The sequence below is a fragment of the Felis catus genome, chromosome D4 (genome assembly GCF_018350175.1).
Source record: "Felis catus isolate Fca126 chromosome D4, F.catus_Fca126_mat1.0, whole genome shotgun sequence".
Lineage (NCBI taxonomy): Eukaryota > Metazoa > Chordata > Mammalia > Carnivora > Felidae > Felis > Felis catus.
The window spans coordinates 6,824,413-6,843,947 of NC_058380.1; the positions used below are offsets into that span (position 1 = coordinate 6,824,413).

The 19,535-nt window shown below is 47.6% G+C and overlaps 1 protein-coding gene across 12 annotated transcripts in view; it reads right to left on the reverse strand.

The window, feature by feature from the left end:
* Positions 1-19,535, reverse strand: part of RCL1 (RNA terminal phosphate cyclase like 1) — a 98,521-nt gene that overhangs the window by 14,640 nt on the left and 64,346 nt on the right. For 8 of the 12 annotated variants that reach the window (XM_045042522.1, XM_045042520.1, XM_019815716.3 and 5 more), the window contains 4 exons: positions 19,068-19,142; positions 18,048-18,172; positions 4,934-5,059; positions 845-1,001 (listed from right to left, as the gene is read on the reverse strand). In XM_045042522.1, coding sequence (XP_044898457.1) covers positions 845-1,001; positions 4,934-5,059; positions 18,048-18,172; positions 19,068-19,142 — 483 coding nt within the window. Of the gene's footprint in view, positions 1-844; positions 1,002-4,933; positions 5,144-5,406; positions 5,529-5,992; positions 6,435-6,477; positions 9,670-18,047; positions 18,173-19,067; positions 19,143-19,535 lie in introns of those variants that run through there. The other 4 variants (XM_045042525.1, XM_045042526.1, XM_045042524.1 and 1 more) reach the window with 4 other exon arrangements.

Genomic DNA, 19,535 nt, shown 5'->3' on the forward strand with positions numbered 1-19,535 from the left:
ACATGGAACCAAGACAAAAGGTAGTGCAGGGTAACAAATCCTGGAGCCAGATTTGGGACTCCCCACTAAATAAAGCGTGTAAGGTCACGAAGAATGTATTCTCAGGTGGCTTCATCTTATTTTCTCCTGCCATCATTTTTCCTTCCTTCCTAATTTCTTCCTTGCTTCTCTGAGGTCACCTCAACTATCTTAGGAAACAGCATGTGAGCACACACAGCGTGTGTGCTGCTTGTCTGGACGGGCAGAGAAAGCACCGTGGCGACAGAGAGGGCAGGCCATGTCCCACTCCCGCCGTCCCGCGCGCGGGCCCTTCCAAGCCCCGACCACGCTTGGACGCAGGACTGCCTTCCCAAGACATTCTTCTGTGCTCGAGAGCACGCTGCACAATGCGGCCTGTTGATATTATTTTCTATCTGAACTGTCACATACGAATCCAGATTTCCAGTTTCTCTTGAGAAATCTGAGAAGAGCGCACCCCCATTCCCCTACGGCCGGACTGGGGGAGCCGGGAGATGGCACCTGTGTGGTCAAGGCAGTGTCTGCTCTTCACCTGGCCAGTCACCGCCAAACATGCTCTGTTTTTACCTTCTCTCTCTTGTTCCAGTTCTTTCCTCTCCCCATTAAACTTACCTGCTCTGTATCCCAAACCACAGGGGCTGGATCTCTGCTCACTCACTTTACCTAATCTAGTAAACTAGTTAATGCTAAACTGCTGAATGCGTAGGAAGAAGTTAATTCCTTGGCTCAAGCCCTCGGAGAAGAAAGTTGCTAAGGAGTAAGAATGAGAGACAGCGAACCGCTCCCTGATGGCACCGCTCCCAGACCTGCAGAGGCCGAGACGTACCCTATAGATCTCTTCGAGCAGCAGCTTGGCGCAGTTCTGGCCGAGGTCCTCCGGAAGCACAGCAGCCCCCTGGCCCTGGGGGTTGGAGGCCAGCTCGGCACTGAGGAAGGCGCCAGTGGTGGTTTCCGCAACCAGTGACAACCCGAAACCCGGAGACCTGGAGATTCAAAGGCACGGACGTGAGTACGGCTGATAAAGTGGGGGGTGCACATCTTTCTGATGGCCTTCTGTCTGGCCACACCAAGCCTTGCCAGCACTCCCACCGGCTTACACTAGAAATACAAACGACTTAGCGAGAGCATGCAGGACGGAACCAAAGGAGGCCCGAGTCTGCACTGCTTCTCCTACCGGCCCTGCCTTCCCTCTCTTTCCCCCACCCCCGACGCCTACCCTGTGAGAGACCCCACTGTGAGAGTTTGTCACCACCGGCATATAAAGTAGCGTTAACAAGGGCTACCAGATATCGAGCACCTACTGGTGGCCAATTTCTGAGCTAGGGGTCTGACACTGTAAGTCTGCAAGGTAAGTATTACCATCCCACGTAACACGTGAGAAACAAAGCAAGCTGCACCAAGTCCACACCGCCAGCAAGTGACCGAGACGCGTTTCGAAGGCAGGTCTTCCAGACTCCAAAGCCTACAAGAGTTCTCTACCCACAGTACTGGGCCCTCAACCAATCCAGAAGGAAGGAGCGGCCTGGAGGCCACCTGAAACATCAGGCTGTTCATCCCCCGTGATGAGGAAGTACCACACGAGCCAGAAAAGGCCCAGGGAAGGCACACCTCGGATGAAGGAACATCCCCACCTCAGAATTCATTTGAGATAACCAGCTAGCACCGCGTCCTCTTCCGCTGTGTTTCTACTACCAACAGCCAGAAGCTAACGCCTTTCTTGTCCAGAATCACTGCTGACTCATTTGTTCACGCATCCCAACAAACAGGTGGCAGAAAGCTTCTGTGGCCAGGACGTGGGGCACCACGTACACGAGTGTTCCTGCTCCTAGAGAGCTCAGTGACAACCAGTCTGACACAAAACAAAATCGGTCCACAAACAATAAAAACAAGTCTCTCTCCCCTAAAAGTTCCAAATTTAACACCTCACAGATGTCTACTTCGCCCGGTGCCTTTTAAATGTGTACTTCCCAGATGTACACTCCACATGCAATCACGGCACCCACGTGCCTCCTTTAACCCAATTCAACACGTGTTCCTGAAGTGCTTTCCACGTGTCCAGCACAAGACTAGCCAAGATACCTGCTTCAGAAAAACTGTGCATAAAATCATAAAATTAATAGTGTTTCAAACGCACTAAGTGAGCTCACTGTATGAGAGAACTATATTGGTCAGTCCTTAATTTCTTAAAAGAAAATAGTGTCCATGCAGCCAAGGGCTACTAACTAACACCTTTGAGGACAAAGGTTCTGGGCGCTCCGAGTCATGCTCTACGGTGGACACCGCGCCACCCAGCCATCACGCCACGGGACAAGCTGAAGTGGCCTTCGAGTCACCTGACCAGGAGGAAGGCGCGGCACCAGCTCCCTCAGCGGTACAGGCGGAGCCAGGAGAGCTTGCAGAGTGGAAAACAGAGGGACGCAGAACCAGAAGATATGCTGCCTTCCCTGCCTCAACCCACTCACCTGCAGTTCCCAAGAATTCTGGACTCTTCCATCTCTGAAATTTTTGAAGTGTGTGTAGTTGTTGTTCCAATAAACTTCATGTTTAATCGAAACTGCTCCATTTAACGCTGTATTCGTTGTAGGAAAAACGAAGGACTCGAGAACCTACGAAGCTCCATGTGCATTCCTCCAGTATCTCCCCTCCAACCTGGGGTGTGTGTGTCCTCGGGCCTGTCATGCTGACAGAGCAGCTGGTCACCAGGCGACCTCACTGAACATCCGCATCAGCACAGTTTGCAAGCGACAGCCTCCAAAACTTCCCAGTTGGTAAAGGACTAGATTTTTTTAAGGTCCTGACTGCGAGGATCAAAATGGGCCAACGGGCAAATGCGTACGCTGGTCAACGAGCTGACGCAGACCACCCGGAACCTCTGGTCCCCGGGCTTCCGGGCCTCAGCACCCGCTCTCTCAGCCTTAGAGTCAGCAAACCTCACTAGAGGGATCCCCCGCTGAACTCGAAGAGGAGAATACCCCCCTGTGGCTTTACACTTCCATTACAGACAAGGAAGGTCACCATGAGTCCTCTGCAGCTTGAGATGTAGAAAACAAACACTCGCCTGATGTCATGCATTGCTCTTACACGTAATTTTTTTAAGTGGGGCTTGGAGTTGATGACCCACGAATCTCCATCACGCCCACATCTTGATCCCTGTGTGAGCTTCCTACTCACCCTTAGCGAGGACAGGACTGAACTGCACACGGGGGTCAGCTGAGTCGATGGCATTACAAACAGCTGCACCACAGCCGGGGGCAGCATGGCCTCAAGCCCGCTCTGCTCTATTCTCAGCCACCCTTTGGTGGAGCCGGAGGCCAGACCCCTCAGACAGCTGCTGCTGCACTGATCCTCCCCCCCCCTCCCCGGAGAATGGCCAAGAAGGGAAGAGAAAGGGAACCTTTTCTGCAGCACCTACTACGTGCCAGCCATTGCATTAGTGGCTGACGCGGGTGATCGCTCCATCTTTACGGTGACCTAACGGTGCTGGCACCATCACTCCCACCATACGAGTGAGGAAGGCACCGGTGGTTTCGGAGCAGTGCCCCAAAGGGGTCCGGGACCATCACTGACATTCCCAACTACCAGAGGAAGGGCCAGCTGTGCACACAAATCCTTTCCCAACTACAGCCTCCGACGTCTTCACCTCTGCAGCGCTGAACCACGAGCCACCGCCACGTGGCTGAAATCACCTTCGTCACTCCCGTGGGCCTTATCAAGGTCAGAAATGCCACATCACCCTCACCCCTCCTTTGCTCTCTCCTTCGGCCAAAGTCAAAACAAAGCTCAGATGCAAGGGCCGCGGACAAGGGTGGGTGTGTGCTACTTCCTGCTCAGAGAAACACCGAGGTCTGAACTCACAAGTCAATCCCTGATGTTCTTATTTTTAGGAGACACAGCCTACAAGCTGCAGACTCCCCAGCATTAGTGATCCTGTCGTTCACACTGAAATGATTCAGCAAAAACAAGAACACAGAAAACCCACACACAAGTAAAGCCGATTTGGCAAAACAGTCACTGCTAACTAGAAGTAGAAGGAATACACAGGTGTTCACTGTGCTAGCCTTTCAACTTCTCTGTGTATTTAACATTTCCATAATAAAAAAATTAGTTCTTAATTGCTTGCCTAACTTACTGGTTTCTAAATATACAACCAAAAGCCTAAAACAAGTATTTTCATTACACAGGTCATCATTAACTTTTTATTTTCTAAAGTGAGGTTTTCTACAAAGGTTTAATTAAACCCAATTCCAATCTGCAATAACAACCCTCTCTGGCTCTAAGAGTGTTGTTCCACTCGATGGAGAGGGAAGCCAACTGGCTGGGACCAGCGGCAGAGGACATTTTCCCCTAAACTGTTATTTACTCAGGGTGGGAGAACTTGTTTACTTTATAAACTTTTTTTTTTTTAAGAGTGAAAGAGAGCGCGCGAGAGAGCGCGCACAAGTCAGGAGAGGGGGAGACAGAGAGGGGGGAGAGAGAGAATCCCAAGCAGCCTCCACACTGTCGGCAAGAAGCCCAACTTGGCACTCGATCCCACGACCCCAGGATCATGATCTGAGCCAAAATCAACAGTCGGACGCTCAGCCACCTGGGCCACCCAGGTGCCCCGTACTCGTTTCATTTAATTTTTTTGTGGGAACAGATGTGATTTAAAGCTGGAAGCACCTAGGTTTTAACTCCCCCAGGCCAGGGTCTGGACCCCTCATCTCCAGCACTGGCCACTGTGACACTTTCCATGTGGCAGGCGCTCCAAAGATGCCTGCAGGTGACAATGGCAGTAAGTCGGGAGGAAATTAACTCTGAAATCATTCCCCTCTGGCTGCCCTGTAGCACAGCTGGCAGCTGTCATTTCGATCAGAAGAGGACTGGAAAAAGGCTGGGGTAGCTGCAGAATTAGGCTCTAGACGTGCACACTTACTTTCCAGAGCTGACTCCTTTCATGTGGTCTGTGTAAATATAGATATCGGGGATGAACTTGTTGAGGATGCTCCTTGCAGAATCCACGATCCGGTTTGCCATCTGCGGGGACACACGCACGGAGTACCTGCAGTCTGCAGTTAAGGGTGCGTCCTGCTCACACTCCAGGACAGAGGAAAGTCGGTGCTGAAGCCAGCAGCTATCTGCGGAACTGTAACACATCGGGGCTCCCAAAGCCATCCTGCTTTCCACCGGTCTTTAATCGCTTAGCTTGGTAACACTTTAACTCAACTTTTAGAGCATTTTCATCAATTGTTATCGTATTAGTATGTAACTTTTATATTATTACTATATAAAAAGATCACAGTGAGAAACACCCAGACACAGAGAGTTGGAAAGTATAAAATAACAAGTTCCCAACCCTGCTCTAGACTTCCTACCCAATGCCCCTCCCTTCCCCTAGAAATGGTTCACCTCAATTCTGGAACAAGAGAAGAAGACCGCCTGTCTGTCTGGCATGAGCCGAGCTCGCTTTGAAGTGTTTGTTGTCTGACCACCCCCCACTGCTGGAACCGATGAGTCTGTCCCTTGAGAACCTGAGGCCAGAACAGACACCACCCTGGGGCTCACCGGGGCCAATCCCAATCCACCGCCCCCCCCCCCCGCCCCTCGTTCTGTTGACAGGAAAAGCAGAAAAAGATCAGTGAAAGACAGTACAGTAGCTGTTTATAAAGATCTAAACAGGGTGTTTTTGTAACAGAGCCTATTTTCAATTATTTAAGTATCAATTACTCCTTTTGTGGACAAGACAGGCTCCTCACAACTGCTACCTTACAGTCAAAATACTGATAATTGGCACTTTTACACCAGGGCACCCCCAGAGAGAGAAGGAGAAAGACATCAGCAACTCAAGCGAAAAGTCCGGTTTTTAAGGAAGTGGAAACAATTATCTAAAATTTGACTTCATTATGGAGACCGGCTCTCCTCAACCCCACGAGTCAAAAATTCAGTACGGAGCACTTTCGATGTGCGACGTTCAGTCAAAGAGGTGGCTACGTACGTGGGACAGGAGCCTAGAGAAACGGACGAGTAAGGACATGTGATCTTCCCACTACCCCAATACACACCCCACACAGCAACTCCAACAGGGAGAACAGGGGGTGTGGTCTGCCCAGTCCAGCCCAGCTGCTCAAAAATTACTGTCAATAACATATTCCATTTCCATTCGAGCTGCAGAAACAAAATGCTCAGAGACTGCAAAGAACGCGGCTGGCACCCAGCTCCGCTTTCTGATCCATCCGGCACCTTCGCCGGAAGATCAACCTTTCCTCATGGCGGTAAGACTCTGCCAATTAGCCCGGGTCCTCCCAGATCTTATGATCAGTCTGCTCAGGGTTCGTCCCCACCTCGGCACCCCGCCACTCGCCCAAACTGTCCAGATTCTTCCACCTGAACTGCCTCCCTTCACTGTCCCAGCCCCGAGCTCCCCTTCTCTCCCCAACACCCTCCAGCCAGTGCCGGGCTGTGGTCTCCTCTTGACCTTACCATACGCCTCTCTTCATCTACACACGTGCTGCCCTTGCCCGTCAACAAGACCATGCATTCCATAAGGAGAGGGGCTCTGCTTCTGTACAGAGCAGAGCTCTCCGATGACTCTCACACCCTATTTCTGTACTCAGAAACACTCGATAAATATTTGACTTGACACAAAGGGCAAACCTAAAATGGGGAAAGAGCAAAGAGGAATTTTTCAATACCCACACCAAGCCCGGTTACATCACCACCTCTGTCCAGAATGTACTTCTGACCACAGGCAGCTGAGATAAACAGTGCTGGGTCTCCTACCTTTGGACCGGGCAGGTGCTGTCCTTCTGAGCCCGAGGCTGTCCACTCTCCTAAGAAGAGCGCCAACGCCACTGTCCTGACATAATCCCACGGCATCCACGGCTTCCAAAATCCTTTCAGGTACATTAATAACTGATCTTATGCTCACGGTGACCCCAGGGGCCAGGGCCGTGGATTCCTAGTTCTGGAGCTTACACTGAGGACAATCGAGTCACAGAACGGAGATACAAATTAAACAGATCTGACCTCACAAAGACAACCTCCTCCCTCCAGCCCCTCCAGAGATGTGGAAACCAGGTGGGTAACTGTTCCAACTCAGGGCCAGTGGAGTCCTACATCAGAATCCTGGCAGTGCAGAGGGACAGGGCGGCTACGCCCCAGAGTCACTGTGGAACCACCTAGCACGGTGTGGAGGCTGAGTTCCAGAATCGGACCATCCGTGCTCAAGTCCCAGCTCCAGTGAACCATCATTCTGTGTCTAGTGTGCTAGACACATGAGGGGCCCCACCTCCTCATCAGTGAGAGAGGAATAATCAAAATACTCTCCCCCCCCCCCCAGGGTTTAGAGGCTCAAAAGAAAGAATGCACGTGAATGCCTGGCGATGCCTTGTGTGTGGTGGGAACCCCACGAATGCCAGTCACTGCTTTTCAGGCCCAAGACTCAAATCTCAAAGCAGAGGCTGCTACCTTTCAGGAATCAGAGATCCTTCTGGGAACCCGATGAAAGCTACGGCCCCTCCCTCAAGAAACATGCCCACGTAATTTTGCAGGCAGTTTCAGGAGACTGTGAACCTTCTGAAGCCCATACGTGAATACCACATTAAGAACTCCCATAACCGAGAGAGACAATTTCACGGTTCTAGGCCCTACTATCCCTCACTGGCGTTCCAGGTCAGAGAAGGCACACACGAGTGTGGGTGTGGAAAGAGAGAGACGCAGACTGATGCTCTACGTACCTTCCCTACAATCGGAGAAAGGAAACCAGTTTGTCCTACAAATTCTAACTCACTGCCATGTTGGGCCTCTCCCCCAGCTGCTTCATTTGACTCTTAGGTACCAAATCATGAGCTTCTGGGACAGCGCCACAAACTGGAAACAGAGCGTCCCCCTTCTCCCCACCACCCCCCTCAGGCAGGGGGCGAGGAGAGTGGGTGGCATTAAATAAAAGGTAACCGCACCATCCAGTCACAGCTGCTGGCAGGAACCCACACCAGCTCCTGCCCAGGACCTGGCCGGTCAGGGGGGGAAAAGACGCGCTCTCAGTTAAAGCCACAAGAGCAGGGCCGGCTCTTCTAACCCCGGCCCTCCCATGGGGAATACAACCTCCAAGCCCAGACCCACAGTCAGCCGGACTTGCAACTACAAAAACCACAAAACCAGCTAGAGCGTTTTGCCGAAGGCGGCTCTTTTTTTCCCAGGCTCCAAAACTGGCCAGGAAGGCGATCTCAGTTCAAACCCACATTCCTTTGGGGTGTCCCTGAGAGGGGCAGCTCACATCTGGTTTGCAGACAGGAAACTGAGCGAGGGCACTGTGGCTCCTTCCCCGAGGAGCTGGGAGGAGGGTTCAGGGGTCCCAGCCCCGGCCCCACGCGAGGAGTTCCTCGGGGTCTTCCTGGCGCCGGTTCTATACAGGGAGGCTCAAAGAACACGGGAGGGAGACGCAGGGAGGAGCAAAGGGACAGCCCGCCGCCCGGGGCTCTTCCGGCTTTCTCGGTCTCCTCTGCACAACCCCCGAGCCTTCCCCACCTCCCAGTGTCCTCATCAAAGGTTCACTCACAGGGCGTGTGCACACCCGGGACACCATTCGGGGAGACCCCAGCGTGACAGCCTCCTTGGAACCCATGTCGTTACCACAAGACTGTGTCAAAACAAACGGCACACTCTGCAAATCACATTTCCAGACTACAGAGAATGGGCCCCGAGCAGGGCTCACGGCCACGAGACAGCACGAAGGACACAAATCTCAAATGAGAAAAATCAAACTGAAACGGTCCGGAACATGGGCAGGATTTCACGCGCAAGGCCACCGACTGCCGCACTTTGCAGCAACAGAGGCAAACGGCCGCCAGCAGGGTTTCGTTCTGGGTTATTTACGTGGCAAAACACAGGAGCCTGTTGACAAGAGTAAGGTTGAGCTAAAAGTGCGTGCGTATTTGGTTAAAGAGAAAACTAAAAAAACCTTCCTACTTGCACAGCATCTCCATTTCTCCACAGAGAACATCACCTTAGAAACGCCATACAACTGTGCGCCAACCTGGGGGCTCCGGGGACAGAGGTGCTGGGCGTGGCTCTGAGATGGGCCCCAGGGGAGCCACGCAGAGAGAACAGGTCACAGCGCGGGAAGCTCGGTGACACGCTCCTCTGGTCCTGAAGGCTCCTGCAAGGAACTCCGGGCGGCACCCTCTGTCTCAACAACGGCTTCCCCAGCTAATCCGAGTCCTCACGGCTCACTGTTCAAGCTAATCAAGGCCTCTGAAGAGTCAGTCCACACCACGTTTCTTTTCCTCCCAGGAGGACTACGCCCAAACCTCCTGAGAAACATAAAACTTGACTTTAGGCACCTATCCCACCCCTGGGAAGAAGACATCCTGATCTCTCCCTTTTGTCAAACTCCCACCAGGAAAGTCATTGCGCAAGCCACCCAGCCCTCTGGCCTCCAATGCCTGCCCTGACCCAGATCTTGCCGGCCTCTGGAATCGTACTACTTTTAATATCCGAGACCCCAAAAAACAACTCCCCACACACAAGTTCTTGTTCTTCTACCCAGCACACACACCTACTTCCACTCAACCTTTAGGGCTATTTACGTTCAACCTTTAAATCCATTAAGGGTTCCAACCCCTTGACCGCCTGCCTTCTCCAGGCTGGCCAGCCCCTGCCACAGGACTCGGCCAGGAGCACCCGTCTGTCACTGCAACAATACCCACCCCCCCAGTCCCTCTAACCTATCCCCTGCACCAGTCACTCAGCCCATCATCCACACTCAGCCCTAGCTGAGAGTGGCCGTCTGGTCTTCTCTTCTCTGCCCTCCAGGCTGCCAATTGCCGCCAGACACGGCCACACAGTCACAAAGCCGACACCATAATGGTCACCATCTTGGGCTGAGCCCTCACTGCTGTCACACAGACTTGCTCTTCTCCTCAGTCACTGCACCTCACTGCCACAGCACATCCTGACACTCGTCACACTGCCTCATCATACCTCTGCTAATGCCCTTGTACTCAATCCCATCCTAACTCTTGAAAACGGAACTGTTCCCAACCCCCTTCCTACCACCTTCAGGCGGCTCGATTTAGAGCTGTCCTCACCGCATACCTGCCATCTTCAACCCACACCCTCTCCAATAATAATAAAAATAACAGTAGCTGCAACTTACCACATGCTTACTCACACACCAGCCCAGTGCCTCGTACTATGCATCTATCACCTCACTCAACCTTCACTGCAGCCCCACACGGTGTTTGTAAAGTGCCCAGTGACATGCGGGTCAACCAAGGCTTTGGGCCGAAATCCTGTCATACCTGAGCGGCAAAGCCAGAGTCGGAACTCACGTCTGATCCCAGCACCTTATCACTGCTACCCTGCTGCATGAGCCTCCCTCTCATCCAGAGATCTACCCGATCAACAGCAGTACTCAGATCAGCACCAACCTTTTCTTCGGAAAGGGAGGGTATCTTCTCAACTCTCCATCTCCATATGGCAAGTAACCGCCTTATCTTTCCTCCTGCTTCTCTTTCCGGTCAAGACTCTTGACAGAGCAACCTCCATGTTGCACCACAGCCCTCTGGGTCACACCCCTCAGCCGGAAACTAGTCTTGGGGCTGGCTCCTCCTCTCTGGAAGGAGCTCCTCCTTGGCCATGAGCTGCCCAGAGCATTCTCCAGCCTCAGGCTGACTCCTCTGGGCTCCTCGGGCAGGGGAGGGGGGCGTCCAACCAGGACTTCTAAGAAGCTGCATTTTCTTTATTCTCCTCTCAACCCCTTGACTCTCCCTGGTCCCCCTTCCTGGGAGCACTTGGCCTTCTTTTTTTTTTTTTTTTTTAGTTTATTTTGAGAGAGAGTGCGTGTTCTCGAACATGAGTGGGGGAGGGAAGAAGGAAGGAGGGGAGGGAGGGAGGGAGGGAGAGAGGAAGAGAAAGAGAAAGAAAGAATCCCCAGCAGGCCCCAAGCTGTCAGCACAGAGCCCAACATGAGGCTCAATCTTATGATCCATGAGATCACGATCTGAACTGAAATCAAGAGTTGGATGCTTAACCAACTGAGCTCCCGAGGTGCCCTGGGAGCACTTTGCTTTTGCTTTCAAGTCTTAGTGGCTTCTCAGGGATCCACCCGCCTCTCCCGCACACTACACAGTAGCCAACTCCAAATCACCCACTTTGGGCTCTCACCTGGCCCCCAGGTTACAGATGTGCATTTCTAATTTCCTTTCTAGGCCTATCTCCCTGTAACCACACGAAGGGCCCTCAAACCCAGCAGGAATAAAACTGAACTTATCCTCACTGCCCCCCACCCGCCAAACACACAGCTACTATCAGAATGTATATCTCTATCCAGGTGCCAGGAGACACATCAAAATCGCCCTCAAGGACCCCCCTGTCCCCCTATCACAGAGCCAGGTGGTGATGGCATCCCCTGCATGCTGCCCCCAGGGCACCATGGGGGTGGTGCACCAGGGCACCAGCAACCCTCACCCAAGGCTCTTCAGGGCACAATGACTCTCTAGTATCTTTGCCTGTAAGTGGTTGCCACTAGGTGATAGGATTTTTTTTTTTTTTTTACTTGAACCTTCTAAAAAGCAGCCAAAAGTTCTTTTAGCATCACCAAAGTTATGGTCTTAACATGGAAATTCTCTCTCTAGATAACTGCTGACTTTGGAATAAAAGCCAACTCCCTCAACGTGGTCTTTAATCTTCACTGGCTCCCGCCCCATCATCCACTACTTCTATCTCCATCTTCTACTACCAAACACCACTGTGCAACCTGCACTGAGGCCACACTGCACGGCTTGCCACTCCCAGCACCACTGTGCACTATGACATGTGCACAAGCATTCCTTCCTTGCTCTGCTTCACAGGCCTCCAGTCTTCAAAGCTCAGTCCCAATGCCTTCCCTTCCTATAGGAAAAGGCAGAGGTTAAAAGTCTGGGCTGTGATCAGACAGAGCTCAAATCCCAGCTCTGCCGTCATGAGCAGTGTTATGTGGATACAAATTCCATAAGGTGCAGCCTCAGTTTCCCCATCTGCAAAATAGAATGCAAGTAAACTCAGAAGTCACTTTGAGGCTTAAAAATAAAGTGTCTAAAATGTAAACGGATAAACCGTCACAATCAGAAGAAACAAAAGTTGCTGCATGGGTAAAACAACAAGACCCAACTATATGCTGTCTACAAAAGGCCCGCTTTAACATATAAGCACACATATAAGCCGAAAGTGAAGATATTCCGTGCAAATGGGAACCAAAAGAGAGTAGGAGTGACTAAACTTCCATCAAACAAAAGAGACTAAGTCCAACAAGACTTTAAGGTCACAAGAGACAGGGCTCCACGCTAAGCCTGGAGTGGAGCCTGCTTAAGATATTCTCTCTCTCCCTCTCTCTCTGCCCCACTCACTCACACTCTCTCTCTCTCAAAAAAAAAAAAAAAAAAAGAAGAAGAAAACATTCTCTCCCTTCCTCCGCTCCCCTCCTCCACTCATGCTCTAAATAAATAAAAATAAATAAATAAATGTTTTAAAGTCACAAGAGATAAAGAAGTTGATCATACAATGTAAGGTCAATTCAACAGAAAGATGTAACAATTATACATGCACTCACTCAGATCACCTAAATATGTAAAGTAAACATCAACAGATCTGAAAAAAGAGCAATACAACAGCAATTGAAGACTTCATACCCCACTTTCAACAATGGATAGAACATCCAGAAAGAAAATCAGTAAGGCAACAGAAGACTTGAACAACATAAACCAAATGGAACTCACAGACATCCAGAGCACATTTCACCCAACAGTAGAGGGGCACACATTCTTCTTACTTGCACAGAGAACATTCTCCAGGATCACAAGGTTGGTCACAAGACACGTCTTAACAAGTTTAAGAAGGCTGAAATCACCTCAGCTACCTTTTCCAACCACAATGGAACGAAAGTAGGTATCAATAACTGCAAGAAAATGGGGAAATCTACAAACCGATGAAAATGAACGTATCCTTGAACATACAAGGGGTCAAAGAAGAAATCAAAAGGGAAACTAGAAAATGTATAGACAAACAAAAATGAAAACACAACATACCAAAACTTTTGCGACTGAGCAAAGGAGTACCAAGAAGGAATTTTATAGTGATAAGGACCTACATTCTTTCTACAAAAGAAGAAGGGTCTCTAACAAACAGCCGAACTTTACACTTCAAGGAACTAGGAAAAGAAGAACTAAAATCCAAAGTTAGCAGAAGGAAATAAATAATAGGGTAGATACAAGTGAAACAGAAAAGCAAAAACCAATGGGAAAAAAAATCAACAGAAGAATCAGTTTTTTGAAAAGATAAACAAATGGCAAGCCCTTAGATTAAGAAAAAAAGAGCAAAGACTCAAGTAAAAAAAATCAGAAATGAAAACAGAGACATTCTAAGTGATGCCACAATTTGTAAACAAAATAATAAGGTACTATTATGAACAGTTACGTGCCAAATTGGACAACCTAGAAGAAATGGATAAATTCTACCAAGTCTGCATCAAGAATAGAGCTTGAACAGACCAATAACAAGTAAGGAGACTGAATCAGTAATCAAAAACCTCGAAACAAAGACCAGATGGCTTCACGATTAATTCACTGGTGAATTCTACCAAACATTTAAATGACAAATACCAATCCTTAGACTTCCAAAAACATCAAAGAGAGAACACTTCCAAATTCATTTTATGAAACCAGTGTCACCCTGATACCAAAGCCAAACCATAAAGACACTACAAAAAAGAAAACTACAGGCCAATATCCCTAATGAACATGGCTGCAAAAATTACCAACAAATATTAGTCAACTAAATTCAACAATACATTAAAAGGTTCATATAACATGACCGAGTGGGATTTATCCCTGATATGCAAAGATGGCTCTATGTATGCAAATCAACTAACGTGATAAACCACATTAACAGAATAAAGAATAAAAATCACATGATTGTCTCAATAGACACAGAAAAAGCATCTGATACAAGTCAATACTCTTCCACAATTAAAAACTCTCAACAAATTAAGTATAGAAGAAGCTTATCTCAACACAATAAGGACATACATGAAAAGCCCACAGCTAACATCATCTTCAGGAATGATGGAAAACTGAAAGCTTTTCCTCTACAATTTGGAATCAAGCATGGATAGCCACTCTTTCCATTCCTATTTAGCATGGTACTGTAAATCCTAGCCAGAGAAATTAAGCATGAAAAAGAAATGAAAGGAACCCAAACTGGAAAGGAAGAAGTAAAATTATCTTACTGCAGATGACCTGATCTTACACGTAGAAGCCCTAAAGATATCACCCCCCAAACAAAAAAAACTACTGGAATAAATATTTTTAAAAGTTGCAGAATACAAACTCAACATACAAAAATCAGTTGCATTTCTGTGCACTAACAATAAGCTATCTGAATAAGAAATCAAGGAAATAATCCTATTTACAAAAGCATCCAAAAAACCTAAAAACGTAAGAATAAACTTCACCAAGGAAGTGAAAGAACTGTATACTGAAAAGTATAAAACAATCATGAAAAGCATGTTTAAAAGACACAAATAAATGGAAAGACAGTCTACATTCACGGACTGAGAGAATTAATATTCTTAAAACGTCCAGACTACCCAAACTACAGATTCAATGCAATCCCTATCAAACTACCAATGATATATTATTTTAATGTTTATTTATTTTATTTTTGAGAGAGAGAGAGCGTGCAGCATGCGAGCAAGCACAAGCAGGAAGAGGCAGTGACAGATGGAGACACAGAATCTGAAGCAAGCAGGCTCTAGGTTCTGAGCTGTCAGCACAGAGCCCGACGCGGGGCTCACACCCACAAACTGTGAGATCATGACCTGAGCCAAAGTTAGATGCTTAACCAACTGAGCCACCCAGGCGCCCGAAAATCCCAATTTTTTTTTTTTTTCACAAAATAACAGATACAGAAAAAACAATCCTAAAATTTATATGGAACTACAAAGGACTCAAAAAAGCCAAAGCAACTTTGAGCAAGAACAATGCTGGAGGCATCAGAGTTCCTGATTTCAAAATTTATCACAAAGCTACAGTAATCAAAAAGGCATGGTATTGCCACAAAAACCAATGGAACACAACAGAGAGCCCAGAAATAAACCCCTACAAGTCTCTTCAACAGACACACCACATACAAAAATCAACTCAAAATAGATTAAAGATAAACATAAGACTCTAAAACCATAAAAATTCTAGAAGAAAACATACGGGAAAAGTTTCTTAGCATTGACAATGATTTATTGGATGGAGCACCAAAACAAGGGCAAAAGAAACAACAAAGTGAAAAGGCAATCCACAGAATGAGAGAAAATGTCTGCAATTCATATCTCTGATTAATATCCAAAATATGTAAAAACTCATACAACTCAACAGCAACAAACTAAAAATAATCCAATTAGAAGATGGGCAAAGGACCCGAATAGATACTTCTCCAAAGAAGAACCAGATATGTTCATACATTCATGTGAAAAAGGGCTCAATATCACTCATCATGAGAAATGCAAATCAAAACCACAATGAGTTAGGGGCACCTGGTGGTTCAGTTGGTTGAGCATCCGAATTCAGCTCAGGTCATGATCTCCCAGGTTGTGGCTTTGAGCCCCGTGTCGGGGTCTGTGCTGACAGCTCAGAACCTGGAGCCTGTTTCAGATTCTGTGTCTCCCTCTCTCTCTGCCCCCCCCCCGACTCCCCCTCCCCCCTCTCTCTCTCAAAAATAAACATTAAAATCTTAAAAAAAACAAAACGGGTTATCACCTCATGCTTGTTGGAACAGTTATTATAAAAAAACAAAAAACAAAAGATAACAAGTATGGCTGAAAGTGTGGAGAAAAGGGAATCCTGATACACTGTTGGTGGGAATGTAAATTGATCCCACAATCCCACATAGGGTACATATCCACAGAAACTGAATACACTCCCACATTCATTTCAGTGTTATTCACTATAACCAAGACATGAAAGCAACCTAAATGTCCAATGCAAGATAAATAAAGAAAATGTAGTATTTATATACATAGAGTATTATTAAGCCTTAAAAAAAAAAAAAAAAAAGGAAATGCTATCATTTGTGACATGGTTTAATAAGACAGCATGCTAAGTGAAATAACACTTAGTGAAAGATACAGAACAGACAGAGAAAAACAAATACTGCATAATTCCATTTATAGAAGGAATCTAAAATAGTCACACTCACAGAAGCAGAGAGAATGGTGGTTGCCAGAGTCTGGAAGGAAGGGGAAAGGTGGAAATGCTGGTAAAAGGGTACAAAGTTTCAGTTATGCAAGATGATTAAGTCCTACAAATCCACTATATGCCATAATGTCTGCACTATATACTTAAAAATCTGCTGGGGGTCTTCGGTGGCTCAGTCAGTTGAACACCCAACTTCCGCCCAGGTCATGATCTCACAGTTCGTGGGTTCGAGCCTGTGTCGGGCTCTCTGCTGACAGCTCAGAGCCTGGAGCCTGCTTCACCTGCTGTGTCTTCCTCTCTCTCTACCCCTCCCCTGCTCATACTCTCTCAACAATAAATAAATATTAAAAAAAAAAAAATTAAAAAAAAATTTGCTAAGATAATTATACTGGAATTTAAAAAATAATTTTTAAAAAAATTTGCTAAAAGAGTAGACCTATATCAAATGTTACCACAAAAAATTAAAAGTATAAAAATCTAAAAAAAGTGTAAAAACAAAAAAAAAATCAAGAGGGCAGAAAGAAACTCTTGGAAGTAACGAACAGGTTTAAGGCACTATGCTACTAGTTTTGCAGGTACATACTAATCTCCAAACTCATCAAGCTGTACACGTTAAATCCGTATAGCTTTTTGTACGTAAATCATACATCGATAAAATGGTTTTTAATTAATTAATTATTTTTGAGAGAGACAGTATGAGTGAGGGAGGAGCGGGGGGGGGGGGCAGAAGATCTGAAGTAGGCTCTGCGCTGACAGCAGTGAGCCAGATGCAGGTCTCAAACTTGTGAACCATGAGATCATGACCTGAGCCAAAGTCAGATGCTCAACCGACTGAGCCACCCAGGTGCCCCAATAAAGTGGTTGTTTAAAAACAAAAGAGGGGCGCCTGGGTGGCTCAGTCGGTTAAGCGGCCGACTTCGGCTCACGTCATGATCTCAGGGTCTGTGAGTTCGAGCCCCACGTCGGGCTCTGTGCTGACAGCTCAGAGCCTGGAGCCCGTTTCAGATTCTGTGTCTCCCTCTCTCTCTCTGACCCTCCCCTGCTCATGCTCTGTCTCTCTCTGTCTCAAAAATAAATAAACGTTAAAAAAAAAATTAAAAACAAAAAATAAAAACAAAAGAAAAGCAAGTATACCCTTATATTATCACAGTGCATGCAAAGTAATCACTTAATAAACAGGTATTACTGGGGCGCCTGGGGCACTCAGTCAGTTAAGCGTCCAACTTCAGCTCAGGTCATGATCTCGCAGTCCATGGGTTCGAGCCCCACATCAGGCTCTGTGCTGACAGCTCAGAGCCTGGTGCCTGTTTCAGATTCTGTGTCTTCCTCTCTCTCTGACCCTCCCCCGTTCATGCTCTGTCTCTGTCTCAAAAATAAATAAATGTTTTAAAAAATTTTTAAAAATAAATAAACAGGTATTATTCCTGCCCTCCTACATCCTCCAGACAAAATGTGCCATCCTGTATCTTAGCTCCCCCAACCTACTGTGTACCTGTCTACACCACTTTACACATTAGATCAGAATTACATGTTTGCATAGGTTTCCCCTCATCAGGAAAGCCCCCAGGAGAGCAGGACATACCCTGGAGTTGTTTGCTTGAGCGTGAACTAAAAAAGAACGAAGGAACCAGTCTAATCATGGTGAGACGGATAATAAAACATCGTGTCTCAGCCAACAATTACCATTTTGCACTGCTAAGACTTCCCCAAGACTGCTGTCTAAAAGTAAATAACTCTGCGAAGAGGTAAACTGTTGGAAGTCATAAGTCATTCTTCCCTTCGAGAGGCAAGTCAAAGAACAGAAAGTTAAATCAAACAAAAGGATACGCAATTCCTCTAATACGTTTGATCTTCCCTGGATCCGTGAGCTGAACGGGCTTCAGGACCTTCCTCACAGGACAGGAGAAGAACACTTCTCCTCCTCCTCCGGGAGGCATTCCCCGTCGCACAACCTGCCCGGGTGGAAAGACGGAAGAGGTGACGATGCTGCGGAGCGCGTGACCCTGACACCCAACCTGGCTGCTCTATGCCAAGGGGCTCTTTCTCGGGAGGCAGCGAGCTCTTTCGTACCCACCTTGTCAACCCCTTCAATGCCGACAGCACCTTAAGTTAGCACCAAGAGGGCACGTGCTGAGCGGTGACTCCGGGCCAGCACGTCCCCGTCACAGTGAAGCCACTTCATCACGAGGGCCTGTCCCCTCATCCTAACTGTGAGCAACTAGCCCAGCTCATTGGCTCATCCCATCTCTCACCCGTCAGGAGCCCGCTTCTCCTCCTGTGCAATGAACTGATCTATCAAAACTCATTTTATTCAGTAAAAATGAAGTCATTTCCCCCGTTTTAAAACATTAACTTAAGAAATAGATGTTAAACAGCTTAAGATATCCAGTGTTACTGATGTAACCCTGCTTAAACAGATGCTTAAATTACTTCTACTAGGTTTTGAAAACACTGAACATTCACAGGGGCATCCAGGTTGGGAGGCCCTGGAGACAAATTACATCTTGATGATTCGACCAGAGAGGGCGTGTGGCTAGAACCCTGGCTCCACGGCTCACTAGTGGAGATGCCACGAGGAATAAGGGAGCCGATGCGTGTGCAGCACTCACACCATCACCTACTGCAGAGTAAGTGCGAGTAACTGGCCACTATGACTGTCATTACTCAAGAGTCCCTCTCCAGTCTCTCATGACCCATGTTGGGGTCATGACTCCCGTGGGTCTTCTCAATGGAGACGTTCGATGTGACACACACAGACACACTGAGTCACATGGCTCTTCCCATGAGTTCACAAGAGAATATGTTGTACACATATATGTACAGCCAACAAGGTACACGCATCCTTACCTTTAGCTCAAATGATTCACCGTCAATTCCAAACTGTTTCAACAGGGGGAGGGCTGTTGCCTTAAGAACATCAACCTGTGGAATTATTTCAGGAAAAAAAAAAAAAAGTTTAATTAAACCTTGAGAAATGGGAAGAACAAAGAGCCCACAAAGCAGGATGAGGTTCAGCAACTGGGCAGATGATGTCGTCCTGCGAGGAGGAAGCACGCGGGCTTACAACTGAGGGCATGGGCCGGCTCTGCTCCCAAATAAGACTGCAATTTTACAAGCTGCTGGCTTCTCCGAGCCCCTCTTTCTCACTTTATAACAGCATACATCTACCCTGTGAGTCATCATGAGTATCACATGCATCACGCAAAAAGCATCAAGAAACGGCTAGGCCCATCCAGAAAACAAACTGGGACTTCTGCTCATTCCTAGAGGCCTAAGCGTTACAGAAGAAAATATCAGCCTTTTTTATTATTCTTT